General features: G+C 45.0%; 1 protein-coding gene across 3 annotated transcripts in view; it reads left to right on the top strand.

Moving 5' to 3' along the window:
* The window catches only part of slmo (PRELI domain containing slowmo), a 50,334-nt gene extending 24,704 nt beyond the window's left edge, over positions 1-25,630 (top strand). Inside the window, exons 5-7 of one of the 3 annotated variants that reach the window (XR_008608977.1) lie at positions 4,115-4,217; positions 23,026-23,676; positions 23,758-25,630. Coding sequence is in view for 2 of the 3 variants with exons in the window: in XM_050194919.2 (XP_050050876.1) it covers positions 4,115-4,217; positions 23,026-23,196 (274 nt within the window). In the remaining variant the exon portion in view is untranslated. Of the gene's footprint in view, positions 1-4,114; positions 4,218-17,348; positions 17,544-23,025 lie in introns of those variants that run through there. The other 2 variants (XM_050194919.2, XM_055062732.1) reach the window with 2 other exon arrangements.
* Positions 25,631-26,553: the final 923 nt, after the last annotated feature.

Here is a 26,553-nt window from a genome sequence, read left to right as displayed (position 1 = left end):
TCTGGAATGGCATTTTAACAGATCACATTGACTTAATATTTGCCTTTAGTGTCCCTTTAAATCACTTTGATGCCGTTGCAGTGCAGGCCATCTTCGCTATTGAAGAAGTGTCCATAATTTGCTCATTGAACTTTGTTTCTCTTATAGCAAGCAGTGGTAAATAGTGCAGAAAATTTTCACTTTTAAGGCCTTGTAAGAAACGGAAATCCAGTTGTGATTAATTAATGTAAGTAATTGCTCGAACTACTTTAAAAATAATTCACATGCTTCAATTCAGAAACAACCTTTGAAAGAACAGAAAGGAAAGCTATATTGAGCTCAAAGGCATTTATAGTGACTAGTTATATATAAAACATTTCCTTTTACAATATTTCGAATCTAAATGTAATTGAATTGTTTAACACTACAGCAGCACTTCAGTGGCTGTGTTAGCTTGTCAGGTTGGGCAGAATGTGATGCCGGTAAGAATCTGTGCATTGAAAGTTGTTGTAGTGCGAACTTACTGTGTTTTCTTTTCTATAAGTTGCAACTTTGTGTTAGACGCACCTCTTACTTTTCATGACTTTCGTATAAAAAATTGGCATATAGGGTCCACCTATTCTAACTCAGTTGACTTGATGAAGCGTGATTATGAACACTTGTACACTCGTTGTAAAATGTAGTACTCACCCATTTCAGGCCGCTAAATTCCTCTAAACGGAAGTTTTAAGAGCTGCAAATTCTAGCAGAATAAAACTTAAACCAACACTCCTCAAAGACCCAGAAAACTGGCTTTTATTGCACTTCACTCAAAGCCATCGAAGGCCTCATCCTCCAATGCATTGTCTAAATGTTCAGCCACTTTGGCCGGCAGCATCACTAGGTTACTGTTGTTGTCCTCTGAAAAACTTCTATACGACATAAGCATGTCGTTGGCGTGGAATGCTCAGGGCAAGCACACAAACAATGATCACATCGTGCCTGAACATATGCATACAAAAATTTTGAGCATGCTTAAGCTTTGCATTTAAGAGTGGAACGGGATAGCATTCAAGGATCCCTGACTGCTTCTGACGTTTCCCGGCAACTGGAGCGTATGTAACCGTAATGTTTATCAGGAAATGTGGCCGCGAACGCTATGCACGAAGGTGGGCTTTCTGGTAGAAACATGGCCTCTTGCGAGGGTCGCAATGCAACGGAGGCGAGGGCCATCTGGAAGTGTTTCAAGGAACTGGGTGCGCCGCTCCATGGCCCCCGAGACGCCAGCATGCTGGTGCGCGCAATTAGCAGACGCTGCGGCTGGTTTGTGAATGGTAGAAATGCTGGAAAAGGGGTTTCTTTGAGTTTTCGTGTAACAGAATTATGTTTTCTCGTATAGTCAAATTACAATCCAAGAGCTATCATGTCTGTAGGTTGTGTGCAAGTCATAGTTCATGATTTTTACATGTATTTTAGCTTAAGAAATTCCATTAGTTCAGTAAATTCCTTGCGTCACATGGAGGGCCTAGGTTTGCGTGGTTAGAAAATCTCTTCGCCGAAACGATGTCCAATTCTAACACCGGATTTTCTGCAACACGGGCTCCTTAACGCTATCGCGTTAAAAGCGAAATGGCTGCCGTGATCACTGCAGCTACTACTGGTAGACTTCTGAGACCACTATAGCTGAGGCTTCTCGCACAGGCAACTGATCATAACGATAACCAAGTGGTGCTTTTTTTGATGGACAGATGTTAGGTGCCACAGCGTAACAGTGGAAAATTGCAGTGCCTTTTGTTATTTATTGCATAATTTCTCTGGGTTTCACCTTCTTTCTTATATAAAAAAAAGACTAAACTGTGACAGCCTACTAGTACACATCACCTCGAATCACAGCGGCCACAATGGTGGCCTTACTGCAGTCGCCTCACGCCCTACATGGCCAGCTCTAGAAGGTGATATCTGTTGCCACGGTTGTTCCACTGTTAAAACAAGATTGTTTTTTTTGGGGGGGGAATGCCACTGCGCAGTTTTTTGCACTCTTAAAAAAACCATTTGCATATTGATTGCTCTATTGCACATGTTTTCATGCATATACATAAGATGCACCGTTATATAAGATGCATCATCGAACATTTTGGAAAAGAACATGTCTTATACAGTGGAATATGTGGTATGTTGAATTCATGTGGCATGTATAAAGTGATCTGCAACAGAGTATCGTCTTGCACTGGAGGGCACCTGCTTCAAATCTGAATTTGTAACACTACCTACCTACCTACCTCCTCTTCGTCATAGTAACCAGGCGCACTTTGGTGGTCTGCCACAGGTGTTGGCGCCCTCAAGTGCCTATGGAATGGCATTTTCATTTTTATGGATAATATGGTCAAGCAATTAGATTTGTACCCTACCTCTTGCTCTAAGCAGCTGTGAACACCATGCCTGTGGAATTAAGTTCAAAACTTAGTTTTCTGGGTGATAAGGGAAAGAACGGTCAGTTGCCTGCTTACAACCATTACCTTTTCTGCCATCATCCAAGCCTGCCTTTTCACTGTTTGATTCTTAGGTGTGGCTTCCTCTATCATCACTAGAAGGAAAAGCAGCACAGTCAAGTCAAAGGAAGCAGTATCGATGCCTTCGTGCTGGGACCATCTGCTTCATGGAAGGTCCTAGTCATTGGCCATTGAATGAAACTTCATTTACCCTTAGATTTGCTGATTTTTGCAAAGTGGTCCAGACAGCCTGGTAGGCTGTGCTGCATCTAAGATTCTGAGGTGACATTTCAGGCAGGCATATTCGAATTGCTTACTTTGCTCCTTTCGTGCATATTGTTCCCATTATCTAAACATGGCCTCTGCCCAGGCGGCAAAAGGGAGAGAGAGAGATGAGATTAAGAAGTGCCTTCAAATACGTAAATATTTAGTTATGGATGAAAGAAACAGGAGAGGCAACTGAGCATTTCACAGAAGAGGATAACAAATTGTTGAACTAAAGAAGAAATTAATGCTCCATTGAAGAGTACTTTCCCAAAGGGTATGCAGCTTCCGATACTGAGAGCTAAAGTACTGAAGTAAATATAACAGTAATGAAAAGGGGCTCTCTGCTAGTGTAGTGGTAGTGCAAGTATGTGACGGCATTTTGCTGCATTCTGTGCTGGTCACCAGGTCCACCTGCTTTCTTATTGTGGATGGCCACTTCTCCTGGGCCCTTGTTGCTTTTTCTTGGAGTCTTTTGTGGACCTTCTTTGTCCTAGTCAGGATTAGTTTCCTTTTTGTCTTAAATGCCTGCCTCTGCTTCCCTTCTTACTGTTCATGTGTCCACTCACTTGATCTTTCGTCTTTAGTATGGTGCCCTGTGTAATACCATGGGATTCTAGGTGAATGTTTCTGCTTAATAGTATCAGTGCTAATTGCTTTCTGATGTTGTACAGTAGCTGAAGTTGCTCCCTTAAGTTGCTGAGCTAGAGTTCTGTGGCTTGCGCTCAAAGCAGTTCATTTCCATTGCAGAATTGTACCTCCCAATTGAATACTGTATTTTCAACCTACACATATGGCCATGATACTTTTGTTATTCTGAAGAATGTTAAATTTAACTATTAACTAAGCCAGCGAACATTCCTTGGTAGAATGGTAGTTAGCACCATATTGGCTAAATGCAGTTGCACATAGTGTAAATGTCCAGTTATCCAGCTTGTGACTGCAAATCATGAAATGCTATACTTGTAAAGGTCTTGTCGAACTGGCTGTAGTTAATTGAATGATACTGTCATTGTCACTTGGAGAAGTTAATGTAGACTGGAGATTGCTTTGCACGCTTACTAATACCTATATTGTTGCAAAGCATCATAGACTATGGTGTGGTCTTGTAGTACTGCTGCTTCTGCTCTCCTTGTCACTGCCATAATCAAGTCTGAAACATGCAATTCAAATGCTTAAGTGAAAGTTTGTGGTTGTCGCAGTACCACAGGCATCAAGCATGGTATGCAGAATGTTGTCTCAAACTAATGACAGCACAAACAGAGCAAGTTATAAATCTACCATGTGTATTTTTGTAAATGGGAAGATAATTCAGAATTTTTCATAAGCTATACTTGTGACTGACAGCTGAAAGGCTGTTCAGATTCCAAATGGCTCTTAATTCATTTTGTGTTTTCTTCCAGTACATTGATGACACAAGAAGCAGTCATCACAATCAGGGGCGTGCCTTTGAGCAGCTACTTGGAAGACTTCGTAGCCAAAGCAATCTCTTCAAATGCAGGAAAGGTGAAAAATTCTTTCTCATACTTCTTATTTTTGTTGAGCTCTTGAATTAATTTTGGATTTCCAGCTTTTTCATGCACTTAAATATTGTCACTGAAATCATAAAAGCCCTGTAACACATTTTAGTGTGGAAAGGTCTGGTGCTGAAGGATGTTGCCTTGTTAATCTTTTCCAGGAAACAAGTTTTTTGTGTGTCATGTATAAGTGGAAGTCTAAGACATTGCCCATGCTGCACTTACATGGGCTGCACTTTCATTTTGTAGTCCCTTGTGTGCTGCAAGCTATAACAACTTGACGTAGTTGTCTGCAATGCACCACCATCATTATGCAGAGGTTTGGTACCAATGTTGTGGTATCATTCTCTGCCAAGAAATAGCACCACCACCATATAATTCATGAGATTTCAACACTTAGTTTGGCATATCTTCAGCTGCCAGCATATTTTGACTCTGAAGAAAGCTCACAATTAACTGTCACTAAATGTTATAGCTGGCACTCGAAATTCTCAATTAATAGGAAAAGAGACATCTATGTGAAGACCAGAGTAATACAGTCGAACCCGACTATATCGAACCCGTTTACATCGAATTATTCTATATATCGAACAATTTCTGGTCACGGTATAGTTACAATGAGTATATATAGCAAAAATTACGCTTACATCGAACAAATATTGCAGTGACTCCCGATATATCGAACGTCAAGCGGCGGAAAAGTGCCCCCAGAAGTTGGCTTTCCCTCGCGGTAGCGGGGAAACGCGGTGGCGCGGCTCCATCAACCGCTCTCCCTACCGCGACCGCGCTGCCTCGGGCTGTTCGGGCGAGCCGTCGACACTCCCCCCTGTCGCGCGTAGTGAAGTCTATTATCCTCCCTCTTTCTCTATCATCTTTCACTTCCCACTCCCTCTCCCCTGACGACGCTTCGCCGTGCTCCCTCACGGGTTGCAGAATCAAGCGTCCTTCCTTTCTTTAGATCGCTATCTATCGACACTCCCTAGCAAAAAAATGATCCTGGCCCGCCTACAGCGCTTGCTCAGACAGCCAATCAGAGGCTCTTGTGCGCTCTTCGTGCAAGATGGCGAAAGTGCGAGCTGTCTGGCTGCTTCTCTGGTTTATCGTGTTTGCGCCTTGTGGGCCTTCTCCAGCAGTGTTGCCGTGATGAAGCGGCAGAATTCGCCTTTCGTCGTGAAGATCGAAATCACAAATCGCGTCGAACGCGATGTCCCCGCAGCGTGCAAGATTCAGAAGAGCACTCTCGGCACGATTAGGGCTAAAGTGGCCAGACTCGCAACACGGTGCCCATGGCGCCCGACGCGTACGCACGTGCCGGTTTCCGCGTGCTCGGTGATGACTGCAAATTCTGATGAATGCGATGAAGCCGTTGCCGGTGTTGCCGAAGTTTGGAGCGAGCTGTCAAAATTTCAGGGACATTCGAATCAACGGTGGACGAGTTTGTGAGTGCAGATGATGGTGTCGCGACGACGGCAGATCCCGAAACGAAGACTACATCGCCGACATCGTACCGAGCACAAATGAAAGTAGGCGCGTTGAGGAAAGCAACTACGGTCCTTTGCCCACATCCTCCGAAGTGATTGGTGCACTCGCATTAGTCCGGTGCTTCTGCGCGAATGCGGAAGGTTGCGGCCTCAGCTGCTCGGACTCTAGACAACGTGGGGAAGTGCGTGCGTTGCAGACAGCGAAATTGCCCAAGCAGAAGAAAATGCAGGACTAATTTATGCGAAACTAAGCTAGTTTCGCCAATAAAGTGATTTTATAAATGGTATGTGCTTTTATGACATCCAATTATTTAGCAGGCTTATATCGAATTATGCTCTATATCGAACTGATAGGCGTTTTTTTGCGAGTTCGATATAGCCGGGTTTGACTGTAGCACAAACATGAGGGATGGACAGAGGAGGTGAGACACACAAATGCTAACCTTTCCTTTAACAAATTTTCTTTGATGCAGGGGAGGTAATATATGCAGTCTGTCTGATTTTTCAGAAACACTAAGGGCCGTGGCCATAGACGCCAACTATTCCCCCCAACGTGTCATTGCCAGAGTTTTGCCACCCACATCATTTGATGTTCCTTTTGACTTACCTGACGTTTTCACTTAAAATTTTATTGTGGCTAATAGCTTACTGCAGCCCTTGTTGACGCGGACGTGCAAGGATTTTAATTCAAGTGTTTTTTTATTTCTGCAAATCCTGACAATAGGAGAGCAAGTGTATTAGAAGTACGAGCAGTGGCTGCCTCATCCGTATTTTCTCCCTTCAACATTGTTTTAAATTTCCACTGTAAACACCATGCATGTATAAATATATTTAAATATATACGCAGCACAAAGTTTATTATATTTTTGAAGAGAAGGAGGTAGCCAATTAACAATTATTTCTAAATGTACAGATAGCTAATGCCTAGACAAAGAATATGTTGCTGTATGTTCACCTCACTTCAAAATGCTTTGCATGCTCTTTTGACCATGATAAAAACCTGTAGACTTTAGGGACCCCTTCGGCAGAGTCATTTATCAACGGCGTGTGAAGTGCACGTGAATGATATGTGTCTCAGTATTGCTTCTCTTTCCAGTCAGCAAAGCTAACGACTCATTAAAAAAACACTTCTAATGATTTACAACATTTATTAGAGCTGGAACTATTGTCACTTGCATGCAGAAGTCATATATACAGGGTGTCATAATTAACTATCATGCACCAAGATTGAAAAACAAGCAATGCGTTACTCGAAGCATATTGTTTCCAGTACAGTGGAGTCGCTGCCAGTAATTCTTTCGTTACCGAGATTTAATTAGGTAATTGTAATTAACTCGAAACATACTATCATAATTATCAAAGTGTCAATGAGCATTTGTAGACAGCCAAGAGACGTCTAACTGCGGTATTTCCAGCGACGTACTAATTGTGTACTAATTTTTTCCGACTGATAAATAAACCCTGAGAAATATGGCGGATGCCGCATGACTGCGCTCTCAGCCGCATCATAGTGCAGCACCCTCTAACAGGCTCCTTCTGAGTTAGCCAGTATGAAATGAAGGAAATAAAAAAAAATCACTGTCCAAGCACTCCTTACAGACGGTTAACCAGTAAAGCTGAAATGTGCCGCCCCGGTGTTTATGACTGGATTAATCCTGATGGTTCATTAAACGACGGCTTGGTAGGCTACCGGATCCTGAGTACGCAGTTGCTGCTTGCGCTCGGCTGCACGAGCCTGTTCTTGTGCGCAGGCTGCAGCATCGGGGTGGTGTAGATGAGCACGTTCTCAGTTCTACTTGCGGTGTTGCTGATCGAAAGCTGCCTGCTCCTCAGGAGTACGTATGATGTCTGCCCTACCCATTTCGGAGCCGGGGAGAAACTGCTGCGCGCACGCTTGGCTGCGACGTAGAGCAGTGACGTCACTACTGGTGCAGCCAATCGCGGGCCTCTTTCGGTTTTATTTTTTTTCATGCATTCGCATGGGATTGTGCCGAAAGAGTTTTCAGCCTACAGGCGACAGACGGACGGACGAATTGGCTAGCCATATACAGCTTCGCTGTAAAACATAGTGATCGAGCTAGTAGCTTATCTGCCGCGCCTCGGCCGAAGTAACACTGTGAGTAGTTTGGTGTTGGAAACAAACTGTGATAGCTGTTGTCTTAGCGTAGATAAAGTGTACGAATGGTTCTTTTTTAAAGCGAAGCTTTCGTTGCCTCTTCCTTCGACTTTCCCACTGGTGCTGCTGTGGCCGCTGCTGTGGCCGCTGCTGTGGCCGCTGCTGTGGCTGCTGCTGTGGCTGCTGCTGTGGCTGCTGCTGTAAACTCATTTTCACCCCACCACGTCGAATGTGCACAATGCCCTCCGGAGCTCCCTGGCCATTGCTACATTAGCCTCTTGACAGCTGTAATTATCCATGACTCCCCTCAGAAGCATTGCAGTAACTGCAGCGCTTCCCTTTCTACTATCCTGCGAGGCCAGAGGGGACGCAGATAGAACTGTGCAGAGGAGAAGGAGAGGGAGGAGAAGAGGCAGTTACCGTACAGGGGAGGGGGGATGAAGGTTACCTCAGAAGGCAAGGAAACCGTACTACTACTGTACGACAGCGGTTGTGGGTAAACAGGATAAGCTTAAGTTCAAGGTACGGTACAGTACGTTGCTGCTATTTCTTAAAAATAAATGCCACACAAATATGTCAAGCGGGCAACTTACGCAGGGCGTGCAGAAGCAGAGCTGCATTAAAGCGCAACGCAGGGTCCAGGAGACACTACGGAAGCGGTCGACTGTCAAATCAACACTTCTGTGTCCGGCGCGTTAGCTTTACGGCTGTGGCATTGCTAGAGGACACGGATTTGATCCCAATCACAGCAGCCGCATTTCGACGTGGGCGAAATAGAAAACGCACATGTTCTTAGGTATTGGGACACATTAAAGAACATCACGGGGTCAAAATTAATCCGGAGTCTGCCACTATGGCGTGCCTCATAATCTGATTGTGGTTTTGGCACGTACAGTCGCCGACCGATTTTCCGGACTCCAAAAATTCGGACATGCTCGATTATTCGGTCAGCTTCGCGGCACCGCCATTCTCTCCATAGACCACAATGTATAACAACTGCCGAAAGTTCGGACACTCCTTGAGCCAACTCGATCGATGGCACTCGCCCCCACCGACTCTGTCCGGTGCAAGGCTCGACTTGCTGAACGCCATTTTTGTTTTGAACTGAGCCTCCTTGCTGCCCCACGAGGTGGCGCTACTGAAGATCCCCGCCCATCATCATCGTTTTTGCCTGGTTCAGTAGAGTGGCTATGAGTGACTACAGCAATTCCGGTCTCAGTTTAGTAAGCCATGTCACCATAGCCATGTCAAGGCAATCCAGCTGCTGATTTGTTTCTTTCTTCGTGCACGACGCTGCGAGTAGGCCACGTTTTTAGTTTGTGCGAATGGTGCCGGCGTGACAGCATAGTGGTGTTTGTGTGCTGTGTTGAGGTCGCGGTGATCGAACGTTTTAGTATACGGAAACATCGCGTCAAGTGTCCAATGGTGCCGATAGTGCCCGCGCAGACTGCGCTGGGAAATGCTGGCAAGCGTGGTACCAAATATACCACAATGTCAATGGCGAAAAAGATCGCCATTGTGCAGCAAGTCCTGAGCGGCCGGTTTCAAAGCGGAATTGCTCGAGAATTTTAACATCTCGAAGCAGACGGTCTCGGATTATATGAGAAACCAGACGAAGATTCTCGGCGAAGCAACGAAGTCTTCCTCCAGCTTGGAAAGGAAAAATTTTAGAGACGGCAGCCACCCGAAGCTCGAAGAAGCCCTCCACATGTGGTTGTGTGCTACAGTGGCCAAGCGGATTCCTGTGTCTGGAGACCTTCTGAAGCAGAAGGCAGAGACGCTCGCTCTCCGGATGAACATCGAGGGCTTTATGTTCAGTGACGGATGGCTCCGTAACTTCAAAAAAAAGGTACGACCTCGCTTTCAAGAGGATGTGCGGTGAGAGTGGTGCCGTCGACCGGACCCTTGTTGCGAATTATCGCTCGGAGACTCTGGAGTCGCTGTTGTCCCAGTTTTCGCCAGACGACGTTAACTGTGACGAAACCGCCCTATTCTATAAGATGCTGCCTGATAAGACCCTTTCTGTGTCTGGCGGTCCCTGCCACGGCGGGAAGCACAGTAAGGAGCGCGTCACCATCATGGTAGGCAGCAACATGTCGGGGACAGAGAAGCTTCCGCTTCTTGTGATTGGCAAATCAAAAAGACCGAGGTGCTTCAAGGGAGCGAAGTCGCTGCCCGTCTGGTATGAGGCCAACAAAAAAGCATGGATCACACAGCAGCTGTTCAGCGACTACGTCCACAAACTTGACAGGAAGTTCAAGTCGCAAAACCGGAAGGTATTGCTTTTTGTGGATAACTTGGAAATCCGCTTGGAATTCCTGCCGCCCAACACCACGAGTGTCCTCCAGCCCATGGACCAGGGCATTCTAAAAAATTTGAAGGTCCTATACCGAGCACGCCTCTTGAACCGCATGGTCGTCTGCATCGACGCCGGCAAGCAGTACGCTGTTAGCCTTCTGTCGGCTATAAACATGCTTGCAGATGCCTGGAAGGCGGTGGCCCCTGCCACTCTACATAACTGCTTTCGGCACGCTGGATTTATAACCGATGAAGTGAGTGCCATGGAGGCCCCAGATCTGTCGCCATCAGATGTGCTCCCTACTGAAGCCGAAAATGTTCTTCAAGACTTGCGCAGTGGTGGCATTGCGATTTCGGACACTGTCTCATTTGATAGTTTTACAGATGCTGACAGTGCTGTACTGACGTGCGCAGAACTTGACGACGACGAGATCATTCGTCAGGTTTGTGCTGCCCCGCCGGATGATGACTCTGAGTCTGAGGATGACGCACCATGTGCGCCGCTACCGTCGCACGCGGAGCTTGTACAAGCAGTGACTGTGCTTGCAGCCGCCTACAGTGACCGCACGACCCTCTCCGAGATTGAGGCTGATCTGATCGCGCGTAAACGCAACAGCGTGCAACGGCGCATTCACGATTTCTTCGCGCCTGCTGCCGCACCCAAATAAGGGCGTGGAAATAAAGGATTTTTTTTCTGAATCTGTTTATTCGGACATTTCCGCGGTCCCCGTGAGGTCCGAATAAACGGTCGGCGACTGTACAGCCCCATAATCCAATTCAAGTTTAGCACTTCTGCCACAATGCGATGTGCCATGTGAGGAAATGACTATGCTCAACTCTCTCAGAGGTTGTGAAATATGGCGCACAACAACACCTCAAGCAAACACCACTCCCTGTGTGTTCTGTGTACTGCGCAGACAAACAGCACTGGTGCCCGCAAGGTAACATTTAACGTCAACTCACCGCTCTCGTGTTAGACTAAACATTGAAGAAGTTAAGCTTAACCGTAACCGTCACTGCTAATTATCAATCAAAGCATCCAGCATGGAAAGCTTCGCCGATTCCCTCAGTGTGTGGGATCTGGACAATATTTTTTTGCCACAAAACCTATCAGCACAAAAGGGAATTGACAGCGTCGGTGCAAATGCTTAGAGGTGCATTTTGCTTCGTGCCGGTCCCCATGTCTTTCTCTAATGAGCAGAAGGTAAAAATGATCCTTGCCTTGGGAGCTGCAAATGACAACAAGAGGAAGGTTGCAAATATATATCAGTCATGGAAGTGTGGCAGTAGACCAAACGCGTCGACTATCAGAAATGATGAAAATCTGAGACAAAGCGGCCACTTCAAGAAACAGCGGCGTAGAACTCCATCTGATTCCTAGCCTATGCACGGTTCTAGTATTTATGGCCTCAAACCCTCATGCCTACCGGGCAGGACGTGGCCACCCAGGTACCAATTTCCAAGTCATCAGTTGCAGGATTCTAAACGATAGCCTTTCACCCATATCACCTTAACCAGCACCAGTGCTTGGAAGATCGAGACCTGTTGAATCATCCAGATTTCTCGAATTGGGTCCTCACAATAGCTGATGACTCGAGCAACATCATGTGCAGAGATGAAGCGAATTTTCACAGAAACGCCAAGGTAAACTTGCATAATGCACACTATTAGGGTGACTACAATGAACACTGGGTAAAGCGCAAACAGCACCAGTACCAGTGGTCGTTCACTGTGGGGTGCGGAATTTACGCTGGTGCTATAATCGGTCCCATCTTCTTCGATGACACACTGACTGGACAGCATTACGTGGACGAAATCCTTGAAGGAGTGGTGGATGAGCTTCTCAGCAAAGTCCCGCTGTCACGTCTTCCACTTCTGTGGTATCAGCAAGATGGGGCACCCGCACACAGCAGCAGCCAAGCACGACACTGGCTGGATGCGACTTTTCATGCGCAATAGATTGGAAGGCACGGGCCTGTAAATTGGCCGGCTAGGTCACCTGACCTCTCCCCACTCTCTTTCTTTGGAATTATGTGAAAGATCGTGCTTACATGATCGAAACGGACGTCACATTAGCTCAAGACAATGATAACAGTTGTCTGCTGTAGAATTCGAGCGTCGGTCATCAAGAAAGCCACTGAAGATGTATAAAGCACACTCAGTACTGCGTAGCTGCAGAAGGAGACCTATTCGAACATGTCCTCTAGGCAGCAGCTGGTGTTCAACGGTGCTTACGAATTCGTACATAATAAGGGCACACTGAAATCTGATGTATTTTTGTTTTGTTTTTTGTGCAGGCACCTGGATTGCCAATTTGGCTCATTTAGAAGTTATTTACTTTCTTGAACGCATCGGTTTTACCTTTTCTTATCACATGGGTCGCTTTGCGATCCGTTTATTCTGCTTTTATTTGATGCCATGAATCTGTTTTTGCAGCAGGTATACACTCTCTTGAAAACTTAAACAGTCACTTTAATTTGGCTTTGGTCCGAACCAAATTTCTGGCGCGAAATATAGCTGTGCGCGCACTCTGTCGATGCGGTGCAAGCAAAGTCGGGATTTTTAACCATGTTATGCCTATTACAGTGCTTTTCACGTTTCGTGCATAGTCTGTGCAGGTGCTACTTGACCATCTCCATCGCTTGTCGGCCCACAAAGCTATAAAGGCACTTTTGTCTTTCTTGAGGGTGACTGGCCTATGTGAACGTCTTTGTCTTGCTCAGTCCCTCCGCGTGCATGCGCGAGCTCCCCGCTGCTTTCCGCCCCCTCCTCTTCCTCTCTTTCTGTACCCTCTTTCCCCTCCCCTAGAGTAGGGTAGCTAACCAGATGCATTTCTGGTGAACATCCCTGCCTTCATGACAGGGATGGGATTAACCTCCCTTGGTTAACATCCGTGGATTAACATCCCGTGGCAGGGATTAACATCCCTTCCTTCTGTCTTTATTTCCTCCTCCTCCTCACGCGTGGTTAGAGCAACGCTTCAGCCGCATTATGAAGGGGTTTTTGTTATCAGTGGGATCAGTCGGCCTTGAGAGATGGATAATAAGGTGACGTGGAGAGGAAGGAATAGCTGCAAAGCTGCGAAACTTGCTGTTGGTGCTCCTTCCATACGATTATTAAGGTGATGCGCTGTCTCTTTGGGTTTGCAACAGGCAATGCAGTTGCTTTCAATCAACTTATTTGAGGGCTCTGCTTTATGATGTGGGTGGGAGCGCAGTCACATGGTATTTTTAATATTTCGTGAGGTTTGTTTGCCAGTCAGAAAAATTGCACCCAATTAGTACGTCGCTGAAAACGCTGCAGTTAGATGTCATTTGGGGGTGCCTGGGGTGACTACAAATGCCTCATTGACACTTTGATAATTAGGACACTACTTCTCGAGTTAAATAATTAATTGCAATTGTCAAATTAAATTTCAGGAATGAAATAATTACTGGCGGCTATTCCACTGTACTGGAAACAATATGCACTAGGTTTTCTTCGAGTAACGCAACTGCTCTTTTTTTAAGCCTTGGTGCATGATAGTTGGGGCGCCCTGCATAATTCACTCAGTAACCGAAATAAGGCCATGCCGGATTCACTCGAAATGAGAATCAACAGAAGTTATGCGCAGGAGCGCTTACACTCAGACTCACAGAAAGAAAAAAAGGTACATTGAGAGGCTGCAGTTTTGCCTGAAAGGTGAAGCAGTATTAGTAATAGCAAAGTATACGACAATTACACGAAGGAAGATTACGCCGTCAAGAGACGCCAGATTCTTGGTGGTGGGAGGGACTCAGGCTGTGGAATTGAATCGTCTCCTTCTATGAGGTCTTTTAAATTCTCATATAAGGCCATCACTTCAGTGAACAATTCTTCAAGGTCACACGAAGTTTCTTCAAGTGCAAAAAATAAAATATATTTAAAATATAAAATATGGCCGTGACAATGAGCGAAAAATGGGGCAGTCCAAAAAAATGAATGCAGGCCTTTTTCTGCCCCCAAGGGCTCAAATTACCATAGGGACATCCGAAACACATCTGAGGGCCTGCCAGTACTCCATTAGGTGTTTCTGTGCTCATAATGTGACGGAAGAGGGTAGGGGCACGCTTGTATAATTAAGGGATACAAACTGTGTCTCGTGACAGTCACCCCCTTGCTACTTTTGGTATGCTTCACCGCAACACATCGCGTATTTTTCACCGCCTAACACCGCTGTATTGCAACGAAGCTGACTTTTGCGAACTGTCATTATGCAACGCTTGACCCATGCTGTGCTTTCCACGCTTCGAAACCATCGACAAAGATGACAAAGGCGGAGTAGGTGCCATTGCTTACTGCAGTGAATTCTTACAATGAACAGCAGTAAACACAGCAGTAAACAACGGGAAGCTTGGTGGTAGTGAACGTCGAAGCAGCTAGGCCTAGTACATCTGCAGTGGTGGCTACGGCTACCAATAGAGTGTCGTGCAAGAGCATTGGTTCGAGGCTGCGAGGTAATCAAAATGGTATCAGTGGTGGCTTCAATTAATGACGTTTCGAACATGCAGTGATGGCAAAAAGACTGATAAATCGGACAGTGAAGGGTTTCAATGTCCAAAATTTCAGATGTTCTTATACGTTGGCCCTATGGGTCAGTGGCGGTGCCTTGAAGGCGTCTGAATTATCGGGCATGTCTGAAAAATTTCGAGTCCAAAAAATTGGTCGTTGACTGTCCACACGAATTCACAGGAAGTGTGCGTGTCGCACAGCCATGGCTTTGAATACTCTGAAATCGGCCTGAGAGAATGCGAGTTGTTTTCCCTATAACTCGACAAAGGACGAGCTGATGCGTCGTATGCCCAGCATGTCAATCATTTCACTCTCAATTACTTCTTACAAGCCTCTCTTTATTCTTGCAAATAACCGTATCTACCTGATTTTCATGGATTTAGAGTGAGAAAATATAACTGCACTTGAATGTAACATGCTGCTGATTTACGAAAAAAATAGTATAGCATGCCCCCTATGCTTGCAACAAGAAAGGAAGCATGCAGAATTTAATTTCACAGAACATAATGAAAGCGGTGTGTTATTGTTGCCATTTGTGCTTCATTGGCCACAAACAGGAAGCGCACATAGGCGGTATTCACGAGCGATGATCTTTGGAGATACTACTACAGTAAAACCTTGTTAATTTGGATTTCATTAGCCCTAAGAAAATGTCAGAATTTCACTGAATGTCAAATTATCGAGGGTGTCAAGAAAAGAAATAAATGCTTACTACGTCACACTCCTACTGAATTAATCACAAATTGTATCTCTTTTGCACAAAAGCAGTGTAGAAGCTGCAATTCTCATCATTCGTGACTGATTAGCACTCGCAGTAGAGAAGGCCTCATGACTTCCTTCACAGCATGGCCATGACACGCGTCTTCATCTGAGACACTCTTTTCACTACCATGCGCACACCTCAGTTATTTTTTTGCCAGCGCGCTGGTTGCCAACAGATCCTCCGTCCATTGCAATGTAGAATGTGCGTCATCCTCGACAGCTTTTCACCGAGTCAAAAGGAAACTGCTCTTTGCCGCAGCCGCTGCAGATGAAACCGTGGCTGCTATTGGAGATCATGGACAGCGACTTTGCAGTTCTGGAGGCATGCAGCTGACGCATGCACAGAGTCAAAGTGAAACTACCATTTACTGCAACAACCGCAGATGAAGGCGTGGTCACTATCGATGCAATCATAAATGGCGACTATGCAGTTTTGAAGGCATGCGGGCGACGTGCACACCGAGTCAAAACAAAACTACTGTTTGCTGCAACTGCTGTGGAAGAAATGCGGACGCTATCGGTGCGATCATGGATGGTGGCCTTGCAGTTCTGAAGGCACAGGGCAGACGCATGCACTGAGTCTAAATGAAGCGGTATAGTGTTTGCCACAACCGCTGTGGATGATAGCTGCGGCTATTGACGCGATAATGGATGGTAACTGCATGGTTATGAAGGCACACAGCCAATGCGGTGCTATGTGCGGCAATAAGTGCAATAATGGCTTTACAGGTGCAAATAGGCACGAAGCGTGCTGGCATTGCTGGCATTCATAGAGTTGATATAACCAGCTCTAGAGGCAAAGCTACCCGTAGCGCCCATGTATTGAAAGTGGAAGCGCAAGGGTGCCACCATGTTGCTATGCTGAGCAGGTGCAGACCAGATGCCTGTAGGCAAAAAGTGCAATCAAACGTGATCCTGAGCCTTCCTCAGTATAGTGACACCTTTAGTTCAGGCGTCTGCAAACGCACCCTTTCACGCACCATAAATTTTTGCAAAAATTTTATAAATAGCTATCGAATCTTTCTCAAAAATATGTGGAATTATCTTTACGCATTGTTCATACGTACGTGCTGTGTGTAAGTACTCGTTTTTACATCACATCGTGATTATTTATAGCCTTATATCATCCACATAGGTAGCAACGTGGTGCTTAGCTTTTCCTCTACAGTCAGTAAAATAACTCTATGCTTATGATGGCTAGAAGGAGCAGTTTGATGGGCCGGAGCGAGGAGCTGCACCAAATGGCAATAAAACATGGCTCCCCTCATAGGGGGCGCTGTGTGCACCAGGAGTGTGTTCAGCCGATGCAGCAGTGCATACGTATAGACATAGCTACAACCAAATGTGGGCTAATTTTTCGCATCTCTTTGTGAGTTTATAATTTTTGCAAACATTGTGGACATACATACTTGCTTTTATCCATTCGCCATGCCTTGCATGTCTGTGAGAAAAGAGCGAGAAGCGGTGCAATGACAGCCGGGAGCGCATGTTTGTCATATGTCGGTGACTCGCAGCGGAAATGCGTGACGCACAATGCGCTTTTTTCTTAGTCACTGCGTGCCTCGGATAGAGTTAAAGCTGAGTAGTATATAAAATGCTGCTATTGCTGTTTTAGTTCAATCCTATACTGCAATCGCGTCATCCACAACTAATGAATTTCGTAACTGCAATCTCGCAATTTGCTATGCTTTGCGACAAATTTTTTTGCACCACCCAGACCAACTGGTGAGCATCATAAGCATACCATATTAAAGGGCCCCTTGCCAGGCCACACAGCAAACTTTGGTTATACGCCTCGTGCACCGCCTATAGAGGCGCCACTGATAGCCACCTAGCGGGCGCTTCCAACAGTACGCGCGGGAGCAGTAGCAGACGACAACCCTTTGCAGCAAGGATGGCTGAAGTTCGCGGCTGCGATTTCTCCTTTGTCCAGGTGCCAGGCTATTTCCTTTGCGGTGACAGCTGTAGGGAAAACGCTGACCTCTGTGGGAGCGGGTATGAGCACAATGTTACCGGTGTTTGGGACAACATGGTCCACATACGTGCCAGGTGTGTCCCGCAGGCAAACACCATTTACATGAAGTGGAGCTCATGTTAACTAGCCAATAAATTTTGTTGAGTGATGCAATCTCTCGATCGTGTTTCTTTAATTCTACCCTTGCCGTAATGCTGCTTCTGTACCTCAATAATCAGCACCCGTCGTTAGTGCAGACTTATATCAAACAAATCCGCATGGTGCGATGTCTGCGTATGCTGTTGTGATTTTTCTGCCGGTGAATACATGTGACATCGCCGAATAAGTGCAGTCAAAGGCACCTCAAGAGTAATTGCGAATTTATTGATGGAAATGCGTGCACTAGTCAAGGAAGTCACCAAACACACAGGTTAACAAAAGCGCGTGTTAGCACTGTACTGCCGATGCAATTCTGCTGCATACACCGATGAACTGCCGTTCCCGCTGCAGTTTTTGCAATTTTAAATTCCCCAAAGGAGCTTCTTGGAAACGTACAAAGCTAAAGTCTGACTAACTTATCAGTACTTTTTTATATTACTAGAGAGGTGCCACATGATATATTTAAAGGTAGAGCAGCACCAGTCAAAGTAGATGAGCGTTGGCGGCAAGGCCGGGTTTACTCCTCTGCAGCGTAAGTACAATAAGAAAGAATTCAGTTGAGTACAAAATTCACATGCAAGAAGGGACTACGTTGTGTAACAAACAAATCACTCGGCGTGTTAAGTCTGTTCAGGCAGCATCGAGGTGCGATGACTTCCCAAACGTGACACGAACTTTTCAGCTATAAATGGAACAAAAATGCCATATGCAGCAACTATTAGCAATTCTCGCCCTGAACTACCTATTTTCTAAACACATTTCCCTAAAAAACACAATATCTAAGATGCCCTCGGGCAAAAAGAATAAAGCTGTTAAAGAAGCACTTCCTTGGTATCATTCTGATAAGACACAGCGTGATTTATACCCTTTACAAACGAGGCAGGATGAAAACCTCGCAGCCCAAAAGAATCAACATGTTATGCATGGAGCAATTAGCAACAGTTAAACATGTGCGAAGCCACGCATAAAATAGATGTAAAGACATGAAGTGTGGGACAGCTGGCGCGAGGATTTACCGGGCCACATAAAACCAACAATTTCAGTTCTTGCAAACTTCAGTAGCTTTAACATACAACACAATGATCTCGTGCAGTCGTGCTGCCTAGCTAGCGCAACGCAGTAAAGAAGCGGAAAATAATATAAGCGAGAAACGGCATTCCGAACTTTGCACTGCAGACGAACTTTGTCGTCGCGCGTCTAACTATGATCGAGTGGGAAAAAAACACCTACGCAACAAAGGAAAGGATGAGAACAAGAAATTTCCCGCTGAAGCGACGATCCATTTTTGCTACCGTTGATCCCGCTGATGAGGCTTTGCGGGGAATGATTAAAACCGTATCGCCGGCATGTTTTCGCCTGTATTTGAGCCCCCCACCCTGCAGCATTTCTTCTGGGACATTCCTTGAAGCTTTGGCCACCCCACACATGCGAAGGGTGCTGCCTATTTCGCTCTGAAAACGTGGATAAGACAGAGAAGCACTATCAACAACACAACAAACTACGGCGCGCGCCTGGCTCCTCTCCCGCGTGTTCTGCGCAAGGCCGCCACCAGCGGCGCGTCCATCAGCGCGCACTACGCGTATACGCTGGAAGTTATGTGTCCTCTAGGAAGCATTCTGCCCCAAAAATGTTTCAAATTGGCTTATTACTAGCAGAAATAGAAATATTTCAGGGCCGCGAGCCCATGATTTCAGAAGGTGAGCTTCACCGCAAACATTGACGCTTTCTCCACTTGCCTCGTCTAGCCTCCGCAAGCAAAATTCCTTACCTGCGTTCTCCCATGCCAGAGCTCACGGATCGTGTGATGGATACGTCACGGGCCCCACCTTCACTTTTCTTTTCTTCTCGCTTTTTTTGCGGTGCAGCGCACTTCCACTGATGACGTCGCGCGCGGGCTGCTGCGATTGTCTCGTTTTGTACGCTGTGCATAAGGACACCTGGCTATCGGTATAAGTCAGTGCTACACGAATACTGAGGCAGACACAAGTGGATCGCAGAGCATGATCACATTCTAAAACGAGGTAGAAAATAAGTTTCGGTGTCTGCGCAGTCAACTGCACGACATGGGAACAAGCAGACGAAATGGAAGTACATCTCTCTTGCTGCAGTGGGAAGTAAAACAAGAACATGCAGACATTCAGTTTCTGTGTCTTATTTTTTTTTTTAACTTTAATCTGTCTATTCTAGTGACATATTACACGAATAACAGATGCAAACAAGCAACGTCACAGCACAAACACGTGTACGTCACCCTCCGGCTTGGAGCGCAGCGGCTGCGAGGAGAAGGGCAAATAACATTCGGTTTGAAATTTCGGATCTTTTCAAGGCACGCAGCGATGTAATACTTTGCAGACACTGTCGTTATCGCACATTGTATGCTCTGCGCTTGTCAGCTCAAAATGGCCAGACCTGGTGAGGGGCCCTTTAAAAAGCAAGCTGAAGTTGTCTCAGTCAGCCCTGAATAGCTCTCCCACAGAAGTATAATTATCATCCATAGATTATGCAATTAAGTGAGCTGCGTGGTTCAGTGGTTTCGTTTGACCTTCTCACATTTTTCTTGTGTGCGTGTTATAGTACTCAGTTCATTTCATTTGTAATGCACATGTACCATATATACAATGATACCTTTTCCAGAATAAACAGTGGCAGTGCATCTGCACTGTTGTTCCCTTTGCCATGCTCTTAATTTTTGGCATGAACAGCAGCCATGATATGGAATGTTGCAATTTAAAATAAACTGTTGTTTTACGTGTCACTACCATGATCTAATTATGTCAGGCACGCCTCAGTGGGGGCTCCATATGGGCTTCTTAACGTGCACCCGGACCACATGGGTTTCCGTAATGTGCACCCAGTGCTCGGTGAAAATTTCAGTGTATGTTTAGGTACAGTCAAATCTCGATGTAACGATTCACGCAGGACTGCCGAAAATCATTTGTTATTCTGAAAGATTGTTATAGTGAAAGCCCCAAAATTAACCATTCTGCCCGTCAACCCATCAGTTCATGAGTTGCCACCCTTTGAGCTGTCCATGAAAATGTCGCTGGTGGCTCTCGACCTGTGCTCTTGCTATTTTCCGTAGATTCCGGCGCGATGCATCACCAAAGCACCGTATAGTAAGAGTGACGAGCATTAAGCAGACGCTGACTCTGAGAAAACTACTGACAAAAAGGAAGCTCCATGTCACTTCCAAAGCGCAACGTTTCATGTTTGTTTGTTTTCACATTCCTTGCCGCGGACACCGCAATTGTCTCACTCAAGGTGGCCACCTGAAATATTATAAAGTGCAAGTGCGTGTAAACGATATCGTCTGGAAAGTGCAAAATGCAGCCGTGTGGCTCTGCCATGAGTTCGGAGGTTACATTTCTCCACACGCGTAGCTAGTACGGGCACAGAAAGAAGCTTGAAAGAAAGAGGTGTGCGTAGAAAGGGCAAAAGGAGGAAGAGATGTGCCTCTGTTGCTAAGCGACACTTGCCTGGGTGGAGCATGCGCTCGCATGCTCCACTCCGGAATAGATTAAAAAAATTCTCTCCTGCGTTTTTTTTCCCTACTCGTGCTCCGTGGTGTCCGCTTTCTGCATCTTGTTGTCTGCTAGCCTACTGTTTTGACTCCCTTGAAACATACATGGAAATCTAAGAACCCCAGGATTTTGGAATATTAGTTCACAGTACTGCAGCATTGTTAACATGACAGGGAAACTGAATAAAGATCATTATTCTGAAATGTTTGGTATTCTGAAGATTGTAGTACTGAAATACTTTTACATTGAAACCATAAGTCAGCTGGGGATTTCTGAAAAGTTCGTTAATGTGGTGTTCGTAATAACGAAATTTCACTATATATGTATATGCCATGCTTGCTATATACATGCAGTATATGCGGGTTATTGTGCCACACTATTCTATCAGTAAAGTTTCTAGTACCTTGTCTTACATTCTTGACAAAGTTATTCCTCGGAATTTTGAGAATGGCATGCCACAAACGAGAGGAAAGGGGGTTAACTGAGGAGTTCAATTTTTATTAATCGTATCATAAGAAGCCAAAAAACAAGGACACCAAGGACAACATAGGGGAAATTGCTTGTACGTACTAACTCAATTAAAGAAGTTATAAATTAATGGCCATGAAAGTGGATGAAGAAGCAACTTGCCACAGGTGGGGAACAATCCCACGTCTTCACATTACGTGTGCGATGCTCTAACCAATTGAGCTACCGTGGCGCCGTTTCCCCATCCACTTTCTTGGGTATTTATGTTTTTACTGCTAGAACTAACCTTGGGAGTGTTAGCCAGCCCCACTACTTACAAACCTTGGCGGCAGAAGCAAAGGCCATTGAGTGTAATTGGCACCAATTTGTCGGGTCGTTTGGGTGTCGGCAACTTAAGTTACGGTTTGGTGCCAAATCGGCTCGTATCTGTTTGCAAGGGCTGCATGACACTCGTAAAGCCTGCTAACTGTCTCGTAATAAAAGCGAGTCTAAGGTATGGTACATGTGTCATCCACGGCTACTATTGCCATCTTTGCAACACACCGCACAGCAGCATTTCATTCCGGATGCCGTTTATGGATTCACATCAGTCTCTTATCGTAGCTTCGAGCATGGTTATTGAATGCAATCCACAAAATAAGCGCATCAAAGCACATTTGGAATGCACACAAGGCATTTGCCGTTACTTTAGTGTGCTTGATGGTAGAAATTGTTATAGCACAGTTGTAACTTTTTGTGTGTCTTATGCGTGGCTGCATAGCTTTGTTCTACAAAGCTTTATGTACTTCTTTACAAAAGTTTCTTGCCTACCCAAACGAAAATCTGTTTGCAACATACCCTGTGTAGTATACTAGCATCCATCTGAACACAAGCTTAATTGGCTGCTGCTGACTGTTGACCTTGTGTCTTCCTTTACTGTTGAGCAGCATTTACCAGTTCTGCACTAATAAGCTGCACCAAATGGCTACTCATTACTGCTGTGCAGTACCAAATGTTCCCAAAGAGGTCTATTTTTCTGCTCCAAAACTGCTCCAGAACTGCTTTTCCCTGCTCCAAATCCTAAACTTGCTGGACCACCACTGTAATTATACAAAGCCAGAAGATTGCAAATAAAAAAACTAAAAGGTTTCTTTGCTTGTTTCATCTTTTGCTGCTTTTAGCAGTAACAACAAAACTTAAATTGAACTGTCATATGTGCTACTTTGCACATCTCTTAATTACTTTGTAGCATTCCTGAGACCAAATCTTGTTAGTCCGATGAACAGAATGGGCAAACCTACAGGTTATGTTAATATGATATTTTGTATACACAGAATATTCATAACCTACAAACAACATCTAGGGGGCTGCAAGTGCTTGCTGAAGATACTTTATTGGCATTTCATTTTCTCATTGGTAATTAGTTTGAAAAGGAACAGTCTTGCTTTACTGTACAATGCGTACATTGCAGTTACTTTTGGCAGTTGCCTTTATGCATATACTGGACCTGCCTCATTCTTTCTATGCAGGGACGCTTGGCTATGGAGTGGGTTATTGGTCGTATGAGTCAAGAGGTACAAGAACTGACAAGCCGAACTGTGAAGAGTGTCGATGGGATCATCACATCAGCTGCCAAGAAAAGTATGGATGACTTGAGCCACTTGACCACACCAGAGCCACACTACCACTTCAAGAACTGACACTGGGCCCTAGCTAACTGCATGTTTTTAAAAGGAAGAAGCCAGGAACCAGATTAGGAAACATAACCAATTGAGGGCAAGTGGCTACTTGTCCGAACAGCCCTTTGTGCTTGTTTGTGTCAGAGTACGGCGATGGAAGAGCTCATCTTGAAACGTGGACATTTTTAGGTCGTCAGCGTCTGTGGAGGTCTCTGACCAATTTCCATCGTTATGTGCCCACATGAAGGTTGTGCATTTGTCATACATGTACAATGTTCTTGATGTGTTTCGCATTCAAATGAGCACAGTGCGCACATGGACAGCTGCGTGACATGTTGGCAGGGACTGCTTTGTCACCACTGAAATGGCGAGTCAGGCTAGCCAGCTGGCATTAGTGTGTGTAGTTGAGTGCATTTTTGTTGCACTGTAGATTGTCTATTTATATGAGGGGATCTGCAGCAGTGACTTTTTTGTTTAAAGAAAGTCTGGAAGTGAGTGGATGTTTCTCTGGAGGAGCCTTATATTTTTTATCGGAATTGCATTTGCTAGTACTTTTTAGCCAGTGTGTGTAAACAAATTGAGGTTTCTCTCCTACTGTAGCTAATAAATTTGCATTGTCATTTGGCTTAAAGAGGGTATTTGTTCCAGGAATGGGAATCAAAATTTTAAATAAAGATTGGTCATGAGGCTAGTGCTGCTAGAAATAACTGGTATTTGGTCTTTTCCATGATACCAAAGTTGTAACCTCTCAGGCAGTTTTTCTGCATCCAGTTGGGGAGAATTATACTGGTCTTTTGCCTGTGCTGTAGTGTATGCTTTATGTATGTTCTGTGTCAGCTGCATGTTATTTAATGTTTGCGAACATAGGCATTCAATTTTGTTATGTAATGGAATACATTTTTGTGCCAGCACATTTCTTGGTTTCCATTTAGGGAATCATGTCGTGTAGTCCAGTTGTACAATGATTATGCACTAGGAATCCTGGTATGTTTTTCTGCAATTTGCAGAAAGGCTGCTATTCATGCATATTGCATTTTTGAAGGCGTCTTGAAATAATGAATGTTGCCACAGAATGTGGAGATACATTCAAGCACATAGACTATGCTTCCTATGGCAGATCTTCTCATTTTTAAAGATTCATTCAGGAGGCGTGTTAGGCTTTTTCCCATCTTGTCGCTGTTCAGAAGCTTTCTTGTATTGTAACTTCAAGATCATTAGATCACTTATTGATATAACTTGCGTGATTGGTTACAGTGAATATTAGACTTCTAAATGTACACATTTATTTTGGCTAATAATGTGTTTACATGCAGTTATGTATGAATACTTTCTTCACTTTAATGCAGTAACTTTTCATTGAGGATAACAAATGTTGACCTGATGGATGTGTGGGAACGGTCTGAATATTGGGACTCTTTCCACATCGTATGGCACCTCCTCGACCACACCTCCTCGACCATGTCGCAGTGTGGCCTACGAGAGCCAGGTACCATGTCTGCAGCTCAATGCCTGACTTGAGACCTGCTGTAAGGAGTCCCAGAAAGCATGATGCTCGTGTCGCAGGATGCATTCTATCCAACAGGTTTAGTAAAAATCCTGCATTAAGAACAAGTAGCCAGCAACTGGAGCCAAATTTGTAACCACACACACTTGTTTTGTACTACATTGAAAAAATGTGCCACAGATGCTTTTCTTTGTTGTGTTCAAGCAGTTTGTAGAGGTGGGAGATTTTTGTGAAAGCATATTTATGGTAGTGCAGAGCCTCACTTTTAATCAAATCCAGAGGAAGGTGTGCAGGCATAATAATTCAGTTTGCTGCAATTGAAGGCACAAGTGTGATGGCCACTTTCACTAGGTCTTTCAAATGTGATTACGCAGTGCAGCGCACAATTGCACCTGTCTTTTCTCAGCTGTTGGCTGCATACATTTCTTGTTTGTACCTGTCAATTGTCACCTACCACTTTTACTGTTTTGCTGCTGCTAAGTTGTCAGTCTTGGAGCACAGTTTCTGGTGTTGTGGTTTTATAGGTGCTGACGTGTTCAACCGTGGCCTCTGTTGTTGCAGGGCTGTATCGTGCAAAGTTGCGTCCAGTGTCTTGACTTTGGTTGCTTGCGCAACCGTGAAATACAGCTTGGTGTAACTAATGTGGGATCAGCCAGTACCTTGAAACATTCTTCCACTCTTGCTTTAGAATAGATGTTGGACTGAGTGGACGGAGAGTGTGCATACATGCATCATTTGCTCCGGGAACAAAAGAAACAGGCTATTTTTATAACGACCTGAACGTTTAAACATTTGGTGCGAACCACACCTTGATATGTATAAGTGAATACAGCCATGTACTCCACAGTATTTAATTCTTCGGATTAGTTTTCTCTATAACAGGCAGGCCTAAGAAAAACAAGTTGAAGTGCTGTAAACAGTTTGGTACAAATAAAAATGGGAACATTGTGACCGAGTTGCAATCTCTTCAGAATTAATAAATCGTCTTTGTTTGCATCAAAACTCATGAATAACTTGAGAAAGGTATCCATGTTTCTGAAGCTCATTAGAACATCTTTCACAAGGCAGAGTGCGTTGCAGCCATTTTTTACGTCCTCTTTCTTTTCTGCTTTGTTTCATTATTTCTTTCGTCTTTCTTCAAGGCACCACCATGATTAATGGTGGTGATGGCTTTTGTTAAGTTAATGGCTTTTGAGGAAAATTTCTTGCTTGCTGCAAAGACACTGAAAAAGCTGAAGTCCATTTCCCCCCATATTTCTAGACTTAAAATGCTTGAAAACGTGGTTCCATGAAAACTGTGTGCTTTTATGATTTCGGCATGGTATGCATGTGAATTTGTCATAACCATACCTACCAATAACTATCCATTTATTAACCTCACACATGCATCATAGAGCTATACAAGAAAAATGCATAGCCCTTGAGACATTCTATGGAGTATGTTTTCTGAGAACTGTTAGAAGAGGAGCCCTGAAAGATGATGCTGGTATAAAAGGTGTTCTAAAAAATTAAAACATTCAAACCAAGGACATGCTACTTAAATAGCAGGGCAGGGCAAAGACACCTTGCAGTTGTATCATGTGAAAGGGGGTTTATTGCAGCTCGTACGAGGGATCGCAAGTAGCTCTTGATCGCGAGTCCTAGCCGTTCGCATCAGCAGCCCGAGCTCGGGTCTCGCGCCGCAGCGGTGGCAGTCCGCACAGCGCCACATGCATGTTACCCACTACAATTGCCCCCGCCGCGAAGAGGAGCCATCCTGGCGACCTAAGGTGATGACACGATAAGGGGGTCGTGGTACGGCTTCAGACGACTGACGTGAACCGTCTCGCGGCCATGGCGGCGTTTGTCCGAAGATGGCGTCACCGGTTCCACCA

Source organism: Dermacentor andersoni, chromosome 1 (assembly GCF_023375885.2).
Source record: "Dermacentor andersoni chromosome 1, qqDerAnde1_hic_scaffold, whole genome shotgun sequence".
NCBI classification, from domain to species: Eukaryota; Metazoa; Arthropoda; class Arachnida; order Ixodida; family Ixodidae; genus Dermacentor; species Dermacentor andersoni.
The sequence above is the reverse complement of the archived record's forward strand: the minus strand, read 5'-3'. Positions and strand labels throughout refer to the sequence as shown.